The sequence below is a fragment of the Marmota flaviventris genome, chromosome 7, assembly GCF_047511675.1.
Source record: "Marmota flaviventris isolate mMarFla1 chromosome 7, mMarFla1.hap1, whole genome shotgun sequence".
Classification (NCBI taxonomy): domain Eukaryota; kingdom Metazoa; phylum Chordata; class Mammalia; order Rodentia; family Sciuridae; genus Marmota; species Marmota flaviventris.
In genome coordinates, this window is record NC_092504.1 from 11,208,096 (window position 1) to 11,228,464 (window position 20,369).

Sequence of the window (20,369 nt, forward strand, 5' to 3'; positions counted from 1 at the left end):
GGAAACAAACTCTTAAAGTCCTACTGGGGTAGGATGAAGTACGTGAAATATGAATGTCAACACAGAATTTCCCTAAAATTGTTTATTTTGTTAACCATTTTCTATCCAAAGAGAAACAATTTTGGTCCCTCTGTCTGCTCGATCGCAGGGAAGGAGGTGGTTCGGAGATGACGGCAGAATCCTAGCTCTGCCAAGCCCCATCAGGCCGTTTCCCTCCAGGCCGCTGCTGTCAACTCAGGAGCAAAGCACCAAGGCAGAGCTGGAGACCTTGTATAGAAAGGTACCTCCCCTCTTTCCCCCTCTCTCCCCATCCAGTCCACATGAAGATGAAACAGAAGGCCTTGCTTATTGGAGAGCTTGGGGTGCTGAATTTTTAACTTCCACTTTGATTTTTTTTTTAATTAATTCCTAAGGAGCATGAAGAACAAACAGCAGGTAAATACCTTGTCCCTTCTAGTCCCTTCATATACAAAGAATGAGTTTCCTATCCAGGAATACTCCTTCAGCATCTTTATTTGCATATTCAGAGTAGCCACCCTAATTTCTATTTTTTGTCTTTTGACCCTCTCTTTTCTCTTCAGTTATCACACATACACTGCAGGATAATTTCCCACTCGTTATCTTTTTATGATCTAACTGGAGATTTGCTACACCTGTAAATCCTTTTTATTGTATTGTACTAGGCTCTGTACCAAACTGCCCAATTTGAGTCTTCCCTGTACTACTTCTTGGATGAGTTTGGTCCTCAATCTCTCTGTGCCTCAATTTCTTCATCTATGAAATAGACACAGAAATAATGTCTACCTCCTAGGACTACTGTGCAGACTGAATGAGATAATACACATGTATTGGTCTGTTTCATATTGCTGATAACAAAATACTTGCAGGTTAGAACTTTATGAAGAAAAGAAGTTTATTTAGCTCACAGTTCTGGGGCAGGGCATCAGTATCTGCTTGGCTCTACTGAGGGCTTTATGGTGGAAGGCATCGCGGTGGCAGGAGTCAGAGAGAAAGCCCAAAACAGCTGAACTTGCTTTGTAACAATGCATCCTCTTGAGAACTAGTTCACTCCAGGAGCCTAGTATTAACCTCTTCTGAGGACAGTGCCATACCATCTAACCACCTTAAAATTTTCTCTACCATAAGAGGACCAAGCCTCCTGAATCTTTCGGGGTGGGGGGAGGGCAGATGAACCATTTCCAAACATGGCAGCATCTGAGTACTTAAAACAGAGCTTAGTAAGGGTTGGCTGTGATCAATGGGCTTGTCCCCTCTCCTTGTTAACTATGGCTCTTGCTTTGCTGGGACCGCTTCCTTCAGAAACTCTCATTAATTTGAATTCGAAATATTTCAGCCCTGATAAAACAGTGTGAGGGGGTATAATGATCCTTCTGTGAAGTGCGGTGAAGAGCAGAGAAGACAGTTTCAGCTCAGAGAATCTGGGCAGTGGCATGCCGTCTCACTGCTCTGGAGCTCTGGGCAGGTCCCTGTCCCTCCCTGGACTTGTCACTTTAATTGAAAAGTAAGAATAATCATGATTTTCTCTGCCTCCTCAAGTCAGTGTCAGGGTTGAGATGATATATGGATGTGCCTCTTTTAAAAATTAGAAGTTTCTATAAAACGTTGTTATCAGAGACAAGTACTAATGAATGGCTACTTTGTAAAGAAATATGATCCTGGGAACAGATTTGCAAAACAAGCACAAACCTGAGCTCAGCCCATGAGGGATTCATCATCTATTTGGTTACATGACAAAGACACATGATATAATTAGTGATCGAGACAGTAAGAACTTAGGCATGGATCAGCCTTCAGCCCATCTTTTCATTCGTCCATCCATTTCAGCATGAAACACTGATATCATGAAGCTCTAAATCGTGGGTTAAAATTAGAAAACAGGAGAATAATTAACATGGAGAGTAGGGCATGAGGGAGCCCAATTAATCTTATCTGTCCCCTTTAGAAGTTCTAAACTAATTTGGAAATGCACTGGAGTCAGGGATCAGGTTATCAGTTGTCCTATGGGTAAGTCTAGCTGGCAGAACACCACCTGGACCCAAGACCAGGCAGCTGCCTAGTCCACCTACCATGAACGACCTTCCCCACCTAGACATAGCTGGGCCTAGACATACGCTGAGCTCCTACGTGGAGTGCCAAAGAAATTATGGAGATCTCCTGGAGACAGCTAAGACAGTCCAGCCAGAGACCGCAGCTTCACCTTGCTCAGCCCAAAACCTAGAACCAGGATCTTGGGCTCCAGCCAACTATCTTTCAGATCCATTCCTCCTTTCCCTTTGGGAAGCAGCCAGTGGGGAGTGGGAAACTGAATAGAAAAGGACAGTATTTACTTCCAGTGCTTTTTTTTTTTTTAATTGACAGACAACATCATGTTTTGAAATTATTAGTGGTGACCAATTAATGAATACATTACTTCATAGTTATCATTTTTCATAGTAACATATATACTTTCTTTGTGCATTTTTCAATAGTCATCATTAACTATAGCTACCATGCTGTATAATAAATCAATTTATTTCTCCTATATAACTGTAATTATGTATTTTCTGACCAACATCTTCCTGTCCCTCTGTCCCCCTCTAAGCATCACATCACTATTCATAGTACCCAAGTTAAGGAAACAACCTCATTGTCTATGGGTAGATGAATAGATAAAGAAAATGTGATATATATGCACAGTGGATGTGTTACTGCCGTTACTGTAACAAAATACTTGAGATAATCTAATCAACTTAAAAATAGGACAAAGTTTTGAGTCACAGTTTTGGAGGTTTCATTTCACTGCCAATTGATCCTGTACTTTACAGCCTGTGATGACACAGCACAAGTGGTGGAGGAAACTGTTCACCTTTTGGCCACCAGTAAACAAAAAGAGAGAAAGGAGGGTCCAGGGTCCCAATATCCCCTTCAAGGAGACCACCTTCATAGACCTTTTTTCCTTCCGTAGGCCCCACCTCCTAAAGGTTCCACCACCTCCTGGTGGCACCATGGGCTGGTGAATCAAGCCTTTAACATATGACAATGAAGGCACGTTCAGTGGAATACTATTCGGGAGTAAAAAAAGAATAAAATCCTCCCATTTGCCACAGCATGGATGAACCTGGAAGACATCTTGCTAAATGAAATAAGCTAGCCACAGAAAGACAAATACAGAGTGATCTCATAAGCAGGATCTCCAACTATCTACCCCTCCCAATGTTTTTGAGAGGGTAGATCTTCCTACCTGTTGGGTAAGAATGGGGAAGTAGAGAAAGAAAATCATTCCACTGAAAGGGGCTTGTCCTACTGCCTCACAGAGCAAAAGAAATTAGAGAAAGGAAAAGTCCGAGGCTGACGTCTTCCCAGGGCATTGCTTAGAGGGGTGGGCTGGGGAATGAGGCCATCTGAAGGTCTTAAGCTGTCCACGACAGAGGCCCAGGGGTTTCAATTAAATGAAAGAGACAGTTTACCTGTTTGTTTTTTCTATAACAGGTTACCCATTAAGTTAATCATCGACTTGTCCATCCCCGTCTTTTTTATATGATTATGTAACCTTCCAGGTATTCAAAGCACAACGTTTTTCTTTCAGAATTAATAGTTTTGCAGTTTATTTATTTACTTATTTTAACCTTTTCCTCCATTCATTCAGGTCTGTCTGATGCCAAAAGCTATTTTTCCATTGTTCTGTGCAATATGCTATATGTCCTGTATTTTCAGTCTCAGGTCCAAACAGACCTTCCATCTAGGAGTTTTTGACATGATGTAGAAACAGAGACAAAGATGGACAGGTAGAGGCCATTTGTTTCATGGATGGCTCATCCATCTTTCTCTCCCAGCCCCTCTGCCCGAGAGTGACTCAGGGGGCAGGTGTGAATTCCATTCTCCTTGTGAATCCTTGTGAACTTGGTAGGGTGCCCAGCACGCAGAAATAGCTTAGTGCAAATGAAAACCAAATACCTTTAAAGTGATTTAACTAAGTGTATTTAGAAGAAATACCTTGTTTTCAACTCCTCTTAACTCAGTTTTCTCTTCTAGCAAAGAGTAGCTTTTTTTTGGGGGGTGGGGGGGTTTGTTGTTTTTTTTTTTTAGGACTTGGCTTAGTTCTGTTATCCAAATGATAGAAAACCAAGTCTGATCTAGATCAGGAGTCAGTGATTCCTTTGTCCCCGGGTGCCTTATGTCTCAGAGCTCTCAGGTCTGATGCCAACTCCACCCAATAGGACTCACAGAAACCGTCCCTCAATTAAAGGCAAGCCTACTTCTTATTTGGTTAGATGCACTAGACCCCAAATCTGAATGATGGATTGTTTGTCCTCCCAGAAGATAAGTTAGGAGTTTTTTTTAGAAGGCAGTTGTTATGGCCACTCGTGGGTGGCACACACCTGTAATTCCAGCTACTTGGGAAGCTGAGGCAGGGCGAATCTCAAAATCAAGTCCAGCCTCAGCAATAAAATGAGACCTTGTCTCAAGAGTAAGAGTTCAATCCCCAGTACCTTGGGGGTGGGGGGGGGGGGTGTTCATTCATTCTTGCTATTATGAACATTTTCTTAATGACAGAAAGCATCGTTTTTAAAAGTGAAATACTCTGCTATTCCTAAATTGAGAAGAGATGCTCAAAGATAGAGAAATTCATACAGAGAAAAAAAAAGGCAAATTTAAAATTAGAAAGGATGTGATTATCACATTCTAAGAGGCAACTAATCCAAAAATTAAAATGCCAAATGTAGCCTGGCACGGTGACACACTCCTGTAATCCCAGTGGCTTAGGAGGCTGAGACAGGAAGATCGCAAGTTCAAAGCCATCCTCAGCAACTTTAGAGGCCCTAAGCAACTCAGAGAGACCCTGTCACTACATAAAAATATGAAAAGGGCTGGGGTTGTGGTTCAGTGGTTTAAGTACCTGTGGGTTCAATCTGCAGTGCCCAACTACTACTACTAATACTAATAATAGTAATAATAATAAAGCCAAATTGGACATTTCTCTCTCTCTCTCTCTCTCTCTCTCTCTCTCTCTCTCTCTGGTTCTCCTTGAATGCCGATGGGCCTCATTCTCTCCTAGTTCAAGCAGGCTACTCTTCCATCTTCCATAAACCTTGATGGCCTAGCTTAACAACTCCAACGGAAAAGAATCAAAGAATTGAATTTTCCCACATTTCATTTTCAATACCAAGGACAGTTGTTAGTAAATCGTGTACCCAACTAAACTCGTGTTCAAAGAAACATGGCATTTCTCTAGAAGAAAGAAATGAGAAAGCTCCCGCAGGGAAACTCAGAATAGTTTCAGAACCCGCTACAGGATGCAGACTGAACTTGGGCTTTGTTCCTACTATTTTCCTAGGATAAATGTAGAAACACATTTTAATACCAGCCATGATTACTATTTTTCTATGTAACTTTAAATCGTTTTATCCAATGATATGAATCTTGGAACATTCTGAGAATATCAATAGATAATCCATACATATTACCTCTTATAGTTTTGGTTTTCAGTTTCCAATTGAAGACTGAAGAATGAAGTCAAGTTCACAATGAAATCTACTTTATAAATACTATCTGTTCTTGAGAGAGCTAGTTGCTACTGTTTTCAGGATATATGAGAGGAGAAAACAGACACAACAACAACACAAAAAGAACTAGGAGTCTTTCTCCCTAATAGGAATAGTGTTGGGGTGTTTTGAGCAGCTGAGCTCCATGGCTACTGGGAGTCCTGGAAGCCTTTTATATTCAATTGAGCTGAGCTTAAGGCCAAGAGCATCAGCAATGATTGGAACATGAGCTACTGCAGATTTGAGGAAGGAGATTCAAAGTGGCACAGGTGGCATTCCAATTAAATAGAAGCCGTCTACCAATGTTGCTTATTCACCTCAAGAAGAGTACAAGAAGGAACCTGAGAGCCAAATCCTATGATCTTATGACTCTGGAACTCCAGGGAAGGAGGAAAAGCTAGGCTAGAACCAGCAGGTACAGAGCAACCTACAAAGAAGCAACTGACGTGTAGTCATCCATGTCTTTCTGAAGTAGTAATTCTTTAATTTTCCAGGTCATCTGCATGGTCATCAGACATGCAGTGGCCTCAGGTGGGTTAGAAACTTCTGACAGCAGCACAGGTTATAACTGAGAACTTTTACCTGAATGAGAGAGAGAAGAAAGGGGCCTCACTGATGTCATCTCAAGTGTAAGGACACTGACGAGCAGAGCTTACCTCTGAAAGGCACAAGGGGCTCGCCTAAGATATGAAAGATGAGGGGGAGATGACCCAGGAGGGGTGACTTCTCCTGTACATCAAGTGGACTTGCTTGGGAGAAAGTGTCGCTATGATTTCATGATAGTTCTCAATGTCTAACAAAGGAGGACAAATGCCACAAAAAGACAAGGAACTGGGTCTTGCTCTCCAACAGGAAGAGAGTTGGCGTCTTCTGAGCAGTCTAGTCCTGAGATAATCCATTCTCGTTCAAGCCTACAATGTTTGTGAACACATCGGTTTTTTACAAAGATACTTTTTAAATTAGAAAGTTATAAAAATTTCTCATCAATAACATCAGAGTGAATGTTATTTTACAGCAGAAAACAATATTTCACTAATATAAATGTAGGACACACTGTATGTGAATCCTGTAAGAAATCATAAATCCTAAAGATATATTAATAGCCTACTAATCTAGAAACAAGTATGAAATCAAATGGATAAAATGAAATAAACTCAAATGTTCTTCCTTGTGATGACCAGCACAAAACAGGCAGCAACACAACAAAGCCAGGAGCTTACTGCTAAACAGACTCATATAGATCTACTTTACTGTAAATGCAAATATTGGCAACTATTCTGATGACTAGTGGTAACTGAAAATCAGATCACACTATAAAATAAATGAGCATACTTTTCTACAATATGCACACACACGAACCTCCCCTTTTCTGTTCCACTGATAGGCAATTATATTGATATCTTATAATCATAGGACTCAAATGCTAGAATCTCTTCTTCTGGGTTCCCATACCTCTTCTGCACATCTGTTCAACTCCCAGGGCTTTCTTCCCCCTCTAAATGGATTGTTGTTTGAAGATGAACCCCAATCAACTTGCAAGCCCCATTAATCTTGAATAAATGAAATGACATATGGAAAGTGCTTTATGTGAGGTCTAGTGACCCACTGTATGCTACCTGAGTCCTTTTTCTCAGCATCCCATTTCTGTAGATGAAGATATAGAGGCCTAGGGAACACATTGCATGAGGTCCCAGAGCAGTCTATCCAGGGCTAGAATCCAAGATTTTTGGCCCAAATCCAGCATCAAGACATGATACCTCCAGAATAATTAAATGAAGAGATGACAGATCCTGTTATAGACTGAAGGATTAAAGTTTCAGTTCCAACTAGAGATTTTACAACTTCTATTTAACCATATAACTTGTAAATAAAGCACTTATCCACCTAAGCTTCTATTATCATTTTTCAGACAACTCAAACAGCTTCCAAAACTCATGTCTACAAAAGGGAAGAATTGAGTGATTTGTCTCAAACCACCCCATCCTGATATAGTCAGTGTCTATAAGCAGGAGAGAAAATGAACACACAACATCAAAGAGGTCTCTCCTCCACCTTTAAGCTCCCCACCTCAACCACCAGTGGGTGATTGATGTAGGGTATTTTGAAGATTTTATGAAAGAAAAACAAAGATTTATCTGTTACACTCTACACCAAATAATCCAAGAAATTTTCACCGGGAATTGCCATTTCTTTTTTTTCTTTTCTTTCTTTTTTTTTTTTTTTTTTTACATTCCTGGTTTACCCCTTTTCCTCTGTTATTTTAAATGCTGACTCATCCCTTCCCAGGAAAACTGGGTGCCAGCATGAACTGCCCTAAGAAAATGGGAGTCTCTTGCTGCTGTGTACAAAACCAAGATTTCTCCACATGTTTTAAAATTTTAGTTATGAGGGAGTATATTTATGATCCAAATAATGACCAGTTTGGACTAGAATCTATTCTTCTCACATTTAAAGAATTTCAAGGGCACCATCTACAAAACCCCAGATTTCAAGAAACGGGATTAGAGTTGACTGAGAATAAGAAGTCTGAAAGAAGGAAGTGGTTTCTTTTCTGGGTCCTAGTCTCTTGTTTGCCTTTTTCAAGTATTCTGAGAAGAGCAGGACCCTAAATAGGTGACAAGCATGTCCCACTTGACTTGAGGGGGCAGGAGGTGCTTGGCACCTGACTGCTTCCCCTGGAGGATGAGACCATCATTACCCAGTAAGAGCTTTAGCCGTGTCCCACCCACTCCCTGTTTTCTTTGGCAGGCAGTGAAATACGTCCACAGCAGTAAGCACATGGTCGGATCTGGAGACCCTCCTGGAAATTTCCAACTGGACATTGACATCTCAGGGCTACTCTTTACTCATCACCCCTGTTTTAGCCGAGAGCACGTTTTGGCAGCCAAGCTGGCCCAGTTATATGACCAGTACCTTGCAAGACAGCAGAGAAACAAGGCAAAATTTCTTACAGATAAGGTACATTTGCTCTCCATGCTTATTGTTCTTGGGGAAAATTCTTCTGATGGGCTCAAACAATTAAAACAAAACAAAAAAACTTACTCTGTCTGGGGCATGTGACACATTGTTCTGCCCAGAGGCAAAGGATAGGTATCGATGGTGTAACTTAGTAAATGCAGACTCAGTGGCACACACACACACCTTTAAGTGGTATGGCAAGAAATGACATCAGATGGAAGACATTTGGCTATTACTTGCCAAAATGATCTCAGTTCCTGAGACCAATGGTGACTCAAAAATCTGTCTTTAGAGACAGTCCCATATTTATATATAGTTGACATAGTGTTGCACCTAAACAAGCCAGCTGCTCCAACGGATGCTCAATCCACTATTGGATTTATCTCCAATGTAACACTATCACATGAGATTTTCATGGGTAATTGGACTACAGGCACTTTCAATTTCATGCCCTGATTTTAAATCTTACTGCTCAAATAAGAGTAATCTATAATACCTCCTGTTATAGGTCTATAATGTTATGATTTCTTCATATCACAAGAACCCCATTGTGAGTCCAAGACCCACTGTCAGCTTTGAAAATAAACTGGTTTCTGGTACACTCTCATAAAAGTAGTATTTCTCATGAGCAGCTTAATTATTGGAGCCACAGACCAGGATAGACAAACACTATGTCTTATTATTGCAGATTTTTAAGAACAGATGGAATAATTCTCCATCAAAGTTCATTTTGGTGAAAGTCTGGAGACAGCTGGGTACTTGTACATCCTTTCACCAATGTTCACACCACTTTGTCCAGGAGAGCTGGGTGGGTCCAGTCACACTGTGTGCAATAGGGATAGAGTTTCTAATACAAAGCTTGTATCCATATCTTTTTAAGCTCCAAGCTCTAAGAAATGCTGTTCAGGCCAGCCTTAGTCCAGAAACACCTCAGCAGTCTCTGGATACAAACCAAAAAACCATCAAAGAATATAAGCATGAAATTCAGTAAGTAAAGTTTATAATTGCAACTATTGCTTTTTTTTCTGTTAAATATATACTTGTCTATTTTTCTGAATAGCTTTCCTGAATACATATGAAATTTTGCCAAATGAAATAATGAGATGCATCATTGTATTAACACAAAATTTGAAGTCCAATAATATGAAGGAAGATGTGGGGAAATGGTAACTCTCATTCTCTGTAGATAAAAGCAAAAATTCCTACAATAGCACAGCCACAGATTAGTAAAAACTGTTGTAGGTGTCCCTCAGTGGGGACCCACCAAATTTGATTCAGATGTGTGCATCTAAGGAGTCACATATGCATGTGCACATGGTGACATCTGCAAAGATGTGCAGAGTGTCACTTATAAAGTAAGAAAATGGAAATAAAGCAATCCTGTAGGAACACACATTGGTCTATAGTAGATGTCTATACTACAGTTAAGATAACTGAATTAGATATGCACATACTAATGTGGATAAAATGGAAAACAATGTTGAATAAAAAAATCAGGTGTCCAAGGATGCTCACAGTATGCCATGACTCGCCAAGCCTAAAGAACACTTGGCCCAGTTCCCATTTGTTGTAGGCACCCATGAGTATAGTACATCCAGAAGGGACACATGCCGGTTTCCTCTTCCAGGGAGGGAAGGATGAAAATGGAATGAATGGGGTCTTCAAATGTAGCTATAGCATTTCATCTAAAAAAAATTTTGAGTCAAGGAGACAACAACATGTCAATAGATGTTATATTATTTATTGTCTGCACTTTTCTGTTTCTTCAAATTATTCATAGTTTAAAAATACAAAAAGTAAAACCCTGATCATTTATATTTTATATTCTACATATAAAATGCAGATAAAATATAAAATGCTAACATCATCTAAAGTCCCTTTTCCTGGGGGAAATCCTGGTTAGCACTTTTTTTGCCAATTCTCTGTACTGATGTTGTTACGTATATGTATTTTAGTTTTAAAGCAGTATTGCATGTGACATTCTACCGCTTGCTTTTTATGTGCAATGAATCTTAGAACTTTCCCTCTTAGAATATGTCTAAGACTCTATCGTTCAGAGGTGGGCAGATGTGGATTAACATGGTTTATGCAATCCCAAATTGACAGGCATTATTCCTATTTTTTATTATTTAAATTGCACTATAATGAAAATTCCTCTGAGTATTTGCGTGTGAGTATTTCCTCAGAACAAATCCTTAAAATAGGAAATAATCAAGGAGTTCCAGTGTATCTTTTGCTTTTTGTGATCTAGCCATGAGCTAGAAATTCTTCCAGCAAAGCAGAAATTAATTCGGTTTGTATACTATAATTGGAGAACATAAAGGGTACATTTAAAAATGAAAAATTTTTATCTGTTTTTACAGTGCTAGGGATGGAATTTCTCAGGGCCTCACACATGTTAGGCAAATGCTCTACCTCTGAGTGACATCCCCAGCCTAAAAAATGAAAATTAATTTTTTATGTTAAAAGAAAACATTACAGCCCTTACGTGAGAATAATTTTCGGTTTGCTCAAATTGGGTAAGAAAAAAGTGACATCAAGTTGTTTTTAAACCAATCATTATTTATATGAAGTTATATTTACTCATTTTTATTTAAAAACGAACAGACCTGTGTTAGGCAAAGCCTGGTGGACTCACTGATCGCAAACCCTTTGCTATAGTTCTGTGGCCCCTGGAGATGAAAACCTCTGAGGGTTAGCATTTATGACCCAGAGAGAGAGGGATTTCAGTCCTTTGCTGACTTTTCATTCTATGGTAAAACAAATTCTGATCTGTCCCTGGATGTTTCTGTTAGTGGGCCCATTTCCTTAAGACCCTGCAATCTGCTGATCAGAGCCCCCGGAGCTCCCCACCCAAGCACCGGCTGAGCCCTCTGTTGGTCCTGTTAACCTGGGCAGCACCTCTTTAGTTTTCTATTTTATTTTTCATAGCAGCATCATGACCGTGGTTCTTGTCCTCTAAACTGGAACCAGGATATTCAAGGAAAGATGCTCACATACTACAGGGAAAACACTTTAAGTCTCTTCACTGAGACTTCATCTGAGATGTGCACACTCTTGAACAAATTAAAATTCTATAATCCCAGGTTCCCATCCAGCTACCACTTTGTATCAGCACTTTCCTGCACAGCCAAACTTCTGGAAAGCATTTATTATCTGCAATGTCAGCCCCTCTCCCCTCTGACCAAGGCTCCCCGACTCCTGTGCCCCATGGCCCCTAGGTCATCTGCAGCCCTCTCAGTTCTTGGGCCTGGACACCGTCCCCACACTTTGCCCATTAAGGCGCTCTCTTCCCTCTCCTGAAGGCCTTGTTCCTCTCAGCCAGCTGCCTTCTCTCCATCCTTTGCCTGATCTTCCTTCTCTACCAGAGCATAGGTGTTCAGAGTTCCCAGGTGTGTCTGTTTTCCTTTTAACCTTTTAAAAATCTGCATTCTCTCCTAGATGAATGCACTTTAAGTCAAGCAAAAATATGGGACATTTCATTTTATTTCATTTCATGGTTTTCAAAAATCACATAGATATCAATGGGTCCCAAACCCTTGTCTCTGAGCTGGGCATCCTTCCAAACTCCAGACCTTCTGTATCAGGTTGCAAAAAATCAACCCCTGCCTCCCTACCCAGATTTCTTCCCCTCTTCCTCCACAGCACTGGCCACAATTTTTAATTTAATATTTTCTGGGGATTCTTTGCTCCCTTAGCTCACGTGTCAATTTTTTTCTGAGTTCTTTTTAATGTTTCTCAGAAATTATTTTTTAGGAACTAATAAAGGAGGTAGAAAAATATTTTTAATTTTTTTTTTTAATTATCAGAAAGCCTAAGGGGGTTCTGTAACTTGGTAAAGTCATTTTATGTTACAGTTTTGAAAAATAAGGCAGAGAAAGTAGCAGCTGAAGGCCAAAGAGAGGAATAGCATTTGTGCACCACGTACCTAGGGCTGAAGCTGGGTTCTAGCACAGGGTGCAAGAGCTCTTCTACTCCTCCAAAGCCCCGGGAGGTGGGCTCCGTTAGGGCGCCTGTTCTATAGACCAGCATGGAGAAGCGAAACAGCTTGCCCAAGGTCGGCTAGTAATGGACAAAGCCAGCACTCAGGCCTGGGTGGTCTGCTTCAACAGCTGCACCCCTCACCACTGTGCCTGACGGTCCTCAAAGAGAATGTATCTTCTACTTTGTCGCTGTTCTGCTTTTCTTGGCTCTTCAGAGAGTGCTGATCTTGGCTATCCCACCACTAGCTGACTATCATCTTTTGCCATCTTCCTTTTCTGCTGCCTCCAGTTGAACCATGGGAAACCCAGGCCTCCTTGCTCCTCTGAGGCTGAGTCATCACAGACTTGAGCTCCCAGGCTTAGGCCTCCCTTGGGTCTGCCATGCTCCCTCTGGTCCTCGTGACAATCCCTCAGACAAACTCACGTCCTGTCACCATTTATGTGTATGTGTGCCTCCTGAGCTGAAATATAAACTCCCTGGGAACAGTGACATCTCTCTCCAAGACATTCTGGGTACCCTAGAATAATGCACGGCATTTGTTCAAATAATTCAATACTCTTCTCATCAATTAGCTAACTCATTAATGGCATAATATGGTACATGTTGAATCTGGATCTGGCTATCATAAAGGGGAATTAAAATAAGGCACTAAATACTTCACATACGGTTTAAAATGGAAGTAAAGATAAAAGCATTTTCAAATGATGCCTCTTTAGGTCAAGCCAAAAATACGGGCCATTTCATTAGCACAGAAAATTCTCCAAGGCATGCAATAATATTACTTCATCTGCTCAGCAGGGAACCTGTGATCTCTTATGACAGAAAGCCTTCAGTGTTTTTCTGTTAACTGCAATAGCCACATTCTTTGCAGTGTTTACAAAAATTCAGTCCCTGGGAACTGCCTTTACTGTTGGGTCCCTTATTTTTATAACCACAGAGGAGGTTGTTAGTTTAAGGGTGCATAGTTGTGATTAAAAAAAAAAAAATTAAGGTAATTTACTTTAATTGAAGTCAGATTCACCTAAAGAGAACAAAATCAAATAAACCTCTCAAAAACAGATCAGCAACCTATAGCCTTCAAATTCACATTAGTGTTTTGTTTTCTAGCACTGTCTAAAAATTTTGTAGCTATCTAGTTGAATATACCATCACTGTAGCATTATTAATTTCACTTTTGTTTGCAAACACACCTAAATAACTCTAATATACATTCACATGTTATTTTGTCTTGTAGGCAAACAAGGAAACTGCGTGACGCCGAACAAGAGAAAGACAGAAACCTGCTGAAGACCCTCATAAAAGTCTGGAAAGAGATGAAATCTCTCCGAGAGTTCCAAAGGTTTACAAATACGCCCTTGAAGCTTGTTTTGAGAAAGTAGGCTGTCTTTTTTTGTATTATTATTATTTTATTGGGCTATGTCATACATCAATAAAAATGTGTACGATAGATACGGTTTAAAAAACGACAAATGAATAGCCTTATAACTACTCTCCAGGTCAAGAAAGGAAAGATTGTAGGCACCAGGGCAGCCCGGGTTCCCCTCTGCACCAGCACCCTCTACCAGGAAGTAACAACACTCCAGACTTCTGTGATCCTGTCTCCTCACTTTTATATAGTTTTACAATCAGAAATGTGTACTTTAACATTGCTGTGTTTGACCTACAAAAGTCAAAGTGTATTGTGTATAGTCTTTAGTAAACACATGCTTCTTTTCATCAATGTTATCTGATGTTCATCTACTTGAGAATGCATAGCTGTAGTTCCTTCTCTTTGCCTTTTAATATTTTGTTACATGAACACAGCAAAATTTGTACAGTTTAATGATGATTGGCATTAGAGCTGGTTCTGCATTTCAACTCTTTATAAACATCACTTCTGTAGACACTTTTGGATTGTTCCTCAGGATAAATGTGCCTAAGATTTCCAGAAATATACCTGAAAGTAGAAATGGTGAGTCTGAGCAGAAATCACAGGTTTTTTTTTTTTTTTTTTTTAGATACGTGATCCCCAAAAGAGCACCTACCATTTCTGCTCAGTTAACCATTTGTCTGCTCAGTTAATTGACTAATGAAAAATTCAGATATTCTGTCCCATAAAAGCCAAAGATGTCTCCTGGAAGTTCCAGTGTTTTTGCTTCCCAACTCCATCTCCTCGGCTACCCCTCCCACACAAAAGCAATACATTAGTCTTTGCCAGTTTATTCTCTCCTTCTGCCTGGTTCCTTGGTTTCTTCATTCCTTCATTTTTCTCCTTCTCTCCTTCCCTTTCTTCATAAGTATGTCTTTAGGAAATTTACCCATATGTAACTATAGCCAAATTCCTTTGGATTACCCATTTTTTCATATTATCTATTTGTCTATCCACCTTATGATAAAGCATGATTTTGCCTGCCAAACAATAATTGAAATCTCAACTAGTTTATTCGTGCCTGATTAACGGTGAGCAAAGGGAATGGTTCCCTGTATATCAGAGATAGATCATAATTTAAGGGCCAGATTTTCCCAAAGTCTATAAATGTCAGGTACCCCTGTGTATCTCAAGGGATTTCTTTGGTAGTTAACCTAGAGACTTGTAAGAGCTTGTGCCTTGGGGTACTGCTCCCTGCTAAACTACTAGGTAATGGGAGCCTAGACATTCAACAGCTCTAGACACTTGACTAAATTTATCTAAAATGTATGGGGGAGATTTAAGAGTGTAGAACTTGGAAACCCAACTGCATCAGAAAGAGCAATCACTAAGTGCACCACCTGCAAAGTGCTAGGCGGGATATGAGCACTGCGTGTTTGCCACACACCACCTCGCAGGGGCACGCTGTTGGTTAACACAGGGAGGCCTCCAGATAGACAGCAATAAGGAAACCTTCGCATTAATTGATCTAGAGCTCATGTGGCCACTGCACCTTTTGTTGGTAGGACATCTCCCAGAACTAATGATCTACAGAACAGACCATGGGAAACCTTAGCTTGGGTTTATCTCCTTCGGAAATATCAGCAAAATCATCAGATAAAAATTCACATGATCAAGCCAATGTCAAAACAGTGGTCTGAGGGACTCTGTAGCGAAAAAAATCAAATGGTTCCTCAGAGATGTGGAGAGTTAATAAAATCACTGCAATGAAACTTCTGTGTTGTGGGTTGAGGACTTACAGGCACTGTGTCAGCAGCCCATGTGGGTCATTTAATCCAGAGGAGCATTTCTGCTGAGAGGTCAGACTCCAGCTGGCTCAGACTCCAGCTCTACCACTCACCAACTGTGGGTTCTTGGGCAAATCACATAACTTCTCTGTGCTGCAGTCACCTATTTAGGGGATGACAGTCTTTCTCACAGGGTCATAGTAATATATATATACAGCACTTTTGCTCATAGCAAACCCAGAATAAGCATTTTCTATGATTATTACTCTCTTGCTTAATTCTAAGAAATAACTAAGGTACTATAAATTCATTTAAAGGGAAAAAGTTGACCAAAAAGCTGATGAAAAAGCATATGAAGCAGAAATTCAAGCTGAAATAAATGAATTGTTGGAAGAGCATACGGAAGAGTACGAACAGAAGATGGAAGAGTATAGAGCTTCATACCAGCAGTGGAAAGCCTGGAAGAAAGCCCAAGTGTGTAAATGGGTCTGGTCCTGGAGCGGGGCTGGTGGGGACGATGCAGGAGGGTGGCCCCCAAGACAGCAGGAGGGAGACTGGACTGGCAGACTGGAGTCTCCTGCTGGCTCCACCGTAATTGACTGGTTAATGCTTCTGTTTTAAAAACCCACCCGGCTAGCTGACACCAGAGCCAGTATTTGCGTGAACAAACAAGTAAGTAATAACACAGTAATCGCTACCGTGTGGAGCACGAGGCTAGGGGTCCTGCATGGATTATCCCATTGGATGCACAGCACCTCTATTTCCCTCAGATAACTCTGTAACTATGCACAGAACCCGGCAAAACTAAATCCAGGGGCAACAAGGAAGGGATCAGGGTGACCCGCAATAAAACCTGCTGCTCTCCTTAATTTAATTTTTGATCCGAATTGCTGGCCTGGAGAACCAGTGTTCATGAGCACGTTGCAGGCCCCAGGCAGCACGCACCCAGCAGGCGCCAACTCACATCAGCATCCTGGGAGGAGCTTCCCATGCTGTCCCCACTTGGGTGAGAGGACTGAGGCCCAGAGAGGGCAGGTGGCGAGTAACCTGCCCGAGTGAGCGTGGCTGGGAGAGATGGGCTGGGTTTGCCTCCAGCTCTGTGGGGCGCTGAGACTGCTCCTAAAGGAAATCCCCAAACTCCTGATTGACGTCAGGCTGCCTTTTACCCTTCAGAGGGCCAAGAAGAAGAAAAAGAAGGAGGCAGCGGAAGAACACCCCGAGGAGGAGGCAGAGGAGGCCCCTCCGGGGGAGGAGCCCGTGAAGCCGGTCCCTCCAGAGCCCACTGACCCGGGAGAGCTAGAGCAGAAGGTGAGGGAGCGAGCAGCCCATAGCAGGAGGCGCCCGGGGGAGCCCCTGCTGCTCCCGGAGCTGAGCCTGGCGGGGAGCGTGATGCCCAATGAGCAGTGCCCCAGGTGAGCAGATGCTGTGACCACAGGTAAGGTTGACACCTCCCACTCAGGTGTGTGCGTGCGTGCAGGTGCGTGCAGGTGCAGGCAGACACATGCTTGCTCCCCTTATGAAGTATACTCCGGATTGAGCTCCATGATCAGGAGAACCACTACCCTCTGTGAGTGCACATTAGATTGAGCCTGCTCGCATTTGGTGATTCAGCAGGATCCGGCCACCTCTGCATCCGTAGCAACCATCCAGGAGCACTTGCATAGAGCTGCCTGTAGGAGGTGTCGCAACTGCCAATCTGTGCCTGCTCTCCACTGTCGGGTGACTTTGGGGTGAACTGGCCTACCTGTAACCTCCATACACCTTTCAGTTCACTGCTACCATGTCCCTTTTCCCTGATGCAGACACTGAAGCCTCTCCTTACCCCTTGATTTTGCCAACACCAGAGACTAGAGGTTCACCACAGCTTCTGTCTTTGAAGGTCTTGTAGAACCTCCCAAATACAGTTACAGGTGTGCCCTATGGCTAGTATTGAAGTCAAGCTATCTGAAGCAGACCCTCTGGATTTGATAAAAGTACATTTCCAAGCTGAGGTAGCACATGCCTGTAATCCCAGCAGCTTAGGAGGCTGAGGCAGGAGGATGGCGAGTTCAAAGCCAGCCTCAACAATTTAGCAAGTCCTTAAGCAACTCAGCAAGGCCCTATCTCTAAATACAATGTAACAAAAGGGCTGGGGATCTGGCTCAGTGAGTGGTTAAGTGCCCTGGATTCATTTTTATGTGGTACGTAAGAGAAACATCACTTTCTGAAGGTTTATATGTGTGTAATAAACCATAAACATATTACATGTCTTTTCTCTTTAAAAATTACAAATATTTTTTAGATTCCCTGTTTATTTTATTTCCTACACCTTATTGCCACGTGTGGCCCCAGGATCAGCAACTTTGGCATCTCTTGAGAACTCATTAGAAAGCAAGGCTCAGATTCTACCTGAGACCTGTGGAGCCTGAAACTCTGGGAGGGGCCAGAGAGCCAGGTTTTCACAAGGCCTTCAGGCAATTCTGATGCATGTCACAGCATATCCTAATTGGAATCTGCTAAACTCATAGAAACCCCCAGAGCCCAAGCTTCAATCTCCAATAACTGCAAGACCTACCATGATTGTAGGCAATATCTTAGACTGGTATTCAGGATATCAACATTAAAAGTGAGGATTTGAGCTGGGCGAGTCAGCCTCCAAGCTCACTAGGATGTGGGGGTTGATTAGGATGCCATTTAAAGATTTCCCATGGCCTCCGTGATTTCAAACTTCTCTTAATGTGCTAATAATTGGGGGAGAAGGGGTTACTGGAGATTGGACTCAGGGCCACTCAACCAGTGAGCCACATCCCCAGCCCTATTTTGTATCTTATTTAGAAACAGGGTCACACTGAGTTGCTTAGCACCTTGCTTTTCCTGAGGCTGGCTTTGAACTCATGATTCTCGTGTTTCAGTCTCTCCAGCCACAGGTGTGCACCACAGCTCCCGGCTGCTAATAATTTTTTAATTGTAACTTCTTGTGCATTTTCGTGTGTGCTTTCAACCTCACCTATCAGATACATAAACTGAATCAGCTATTTTCAAAACACACATACCATATCATGTTATTTTGCCATAAACATTCAAAATATGGAATGACAGAGCATGTTTTTTTTTTTAAGGGAAAACTGGCTGGTGCTGGATTAGGTAATATTCCCTTTTGACTGAGAATGAACAAACACTTCATCCTAATAAGATTCTGAGTTTTCACTGGGATTTAGGATTACAACCCAGGTACCTCCAAGCCAATGACCAGAATCACCCCTTCATTAGACCATCAAGTAAGGGGAACCATGATGGAAGGGGGAGGTTTTGCTCTGCCTGTTGTAGAAGGTCCCTGGGAACAAGAGTTCTGTTGATGTCCAAGTCTGTAGATGTCTTAAATTTTTCTTGCAATTTGGGGTTAAATGTCCTTTATAGGCTGAAGTCACTTGAGCATTTGGGATAGGTCTAAATTGTAGAGATGTAAAAGTTAAAACTATCACCAAATTTAATGAGTAGAAAATTTTCACTGGAAACGTTCTGAAATATTTCCATGAAAATGTTCTGAAGACAGGTGGTGGTGACAGCCGCGAAACATTCTGAAGATGTGCTTTTCAGTGTCTGTTAATGGCCTCTCTGTAAGTTCCATGTCACAATAGTTTATTCTAGTAAGTTCTGTAAGACAGGTGGCTGTTTTGGTTCAATGGGGGCTAATGTGATCGATGGAGTTGCCCCAGTTAGGTCCAGTGTCCATTTATCCCACACTCCAGTGATCCTTGGCAAACTAATACTGACCCCAGCTGCAAATGGTCTCATTTGCAGGGTAGAGGTCTTGCGGAGAGAAGATGTGAGGAGGCGCTGTGTGTACTTGAAGGTGCTCTTCAACAACAAGGAGGTGTCCAGGACAGTCAGTCGACAGCTTGGTGCAGACTTCCGAGTTCACTTTGGACAGATTTTCAACTTACAGATATTCAACTGGCCAGAGAGCTTAACGCTTCAGGTACACATTTCAATTATAGTCACTCGTCCTAGAGTGGCGTGGTCATTGAAGGTGTGGGTGGTTCTAAATCATCCATTGGCTATGCAGATATCTTGAAAGATTCTCAAGAGGAACAGGTCAGCTCTTAATTTTAAAGTTTCTTAAAGTCTCGGTGAAAAGAGATCTGTTACCCTGCACAGCTCCTGAAGAGACTGGCAGAGTAATTGGTGGGTGGCTGAAAGAGTGTGGAGGGCAAGTACATTCACTGAAGAAATACTTCAAAATCCCTGTCTACAGGACCCTAGCATAATGTAACAGAGAAACCAGTTATGCCACCATCACAGGGGCATAATAATCTAGCACTGGGGTACAGGTGCTAGATTCCCCCAAATTAATAAATCTCCCCACCAGCCTAAATCCCACCATGAGCAACATATTAGTTTTTGTCTGATTTAGTTTCCCAGGGCTGGCATAACTAAGTACCCCAAACTTGATGGCCTAACACAACAGAAATGTATTTGTTCCAGTTCTGGAGGCCCAAAGTCTCAAGTCAAGGTACCAGTAGGGCCACACCCCCTTCAAAGGCTCTGGAGGAGAACCCTTTCTTGCCTCTTTGGTTTCTGGCAGCTCTTGGAGCTCTGATTCATGAAGCATTGCTCCTGTCGGTGCCTTCATCTCCACATGGCCTTCTTTGGGTCTGGTGTATTCCTTTTATCTCTTATAAGGACACTCTCATTGGATTTAGGGCCGCCCTAGTCTCATCATGGTCCTTAAATAACTACACCTGCAGAGTCCCCATTTCTAAATTAGGT

At 41.9% G+C, this 20,369-nt stretch overlaps 1 protein-coding gene across 5 annotated transcripts in view; it reads left to right on the plus strand.

Moving 5' to 3' along the window:
- Cc2d2a (coiled-coil and C2 domain containing 2A) overlaps positions 1-20,369 on the plus strand; it is a 100,480-nt gene that overhangs the window by 33,632 nt on the left and 46,479 nt on the right. For all 5 annotated transcript variants that reach the window (XM_071614154.1, XM_071614155.1, XM_071614159.1 and 2 more), the window contains 7 exons: positions 149-280; positions 8,292-8,501; positions 9,382-9,488; positions 13,720-13,860; positions 15,938-16,094; positions 16,794-17,032; positions 19,401-19,578. In XM_071614154.1, the coding sequence (XP_071470255.1) occupies positions 149-280; positions 8,292-8,501; positions 9,382-9,488; positions 13,720-13,860; positions 15,938-16,094; positions 16,794-17,032; positions 19,401-19,578 (1,164 nt within the window). The remainder of the gene's footprint in view (positions 1-148; positions 281-8,291; positions 8,502-9,381; positions 9,489-13,719; positions 13,861-15,937; positions 16,095-16,793; positions 17,033-19,400; positions 19,579-20,369) is intronic.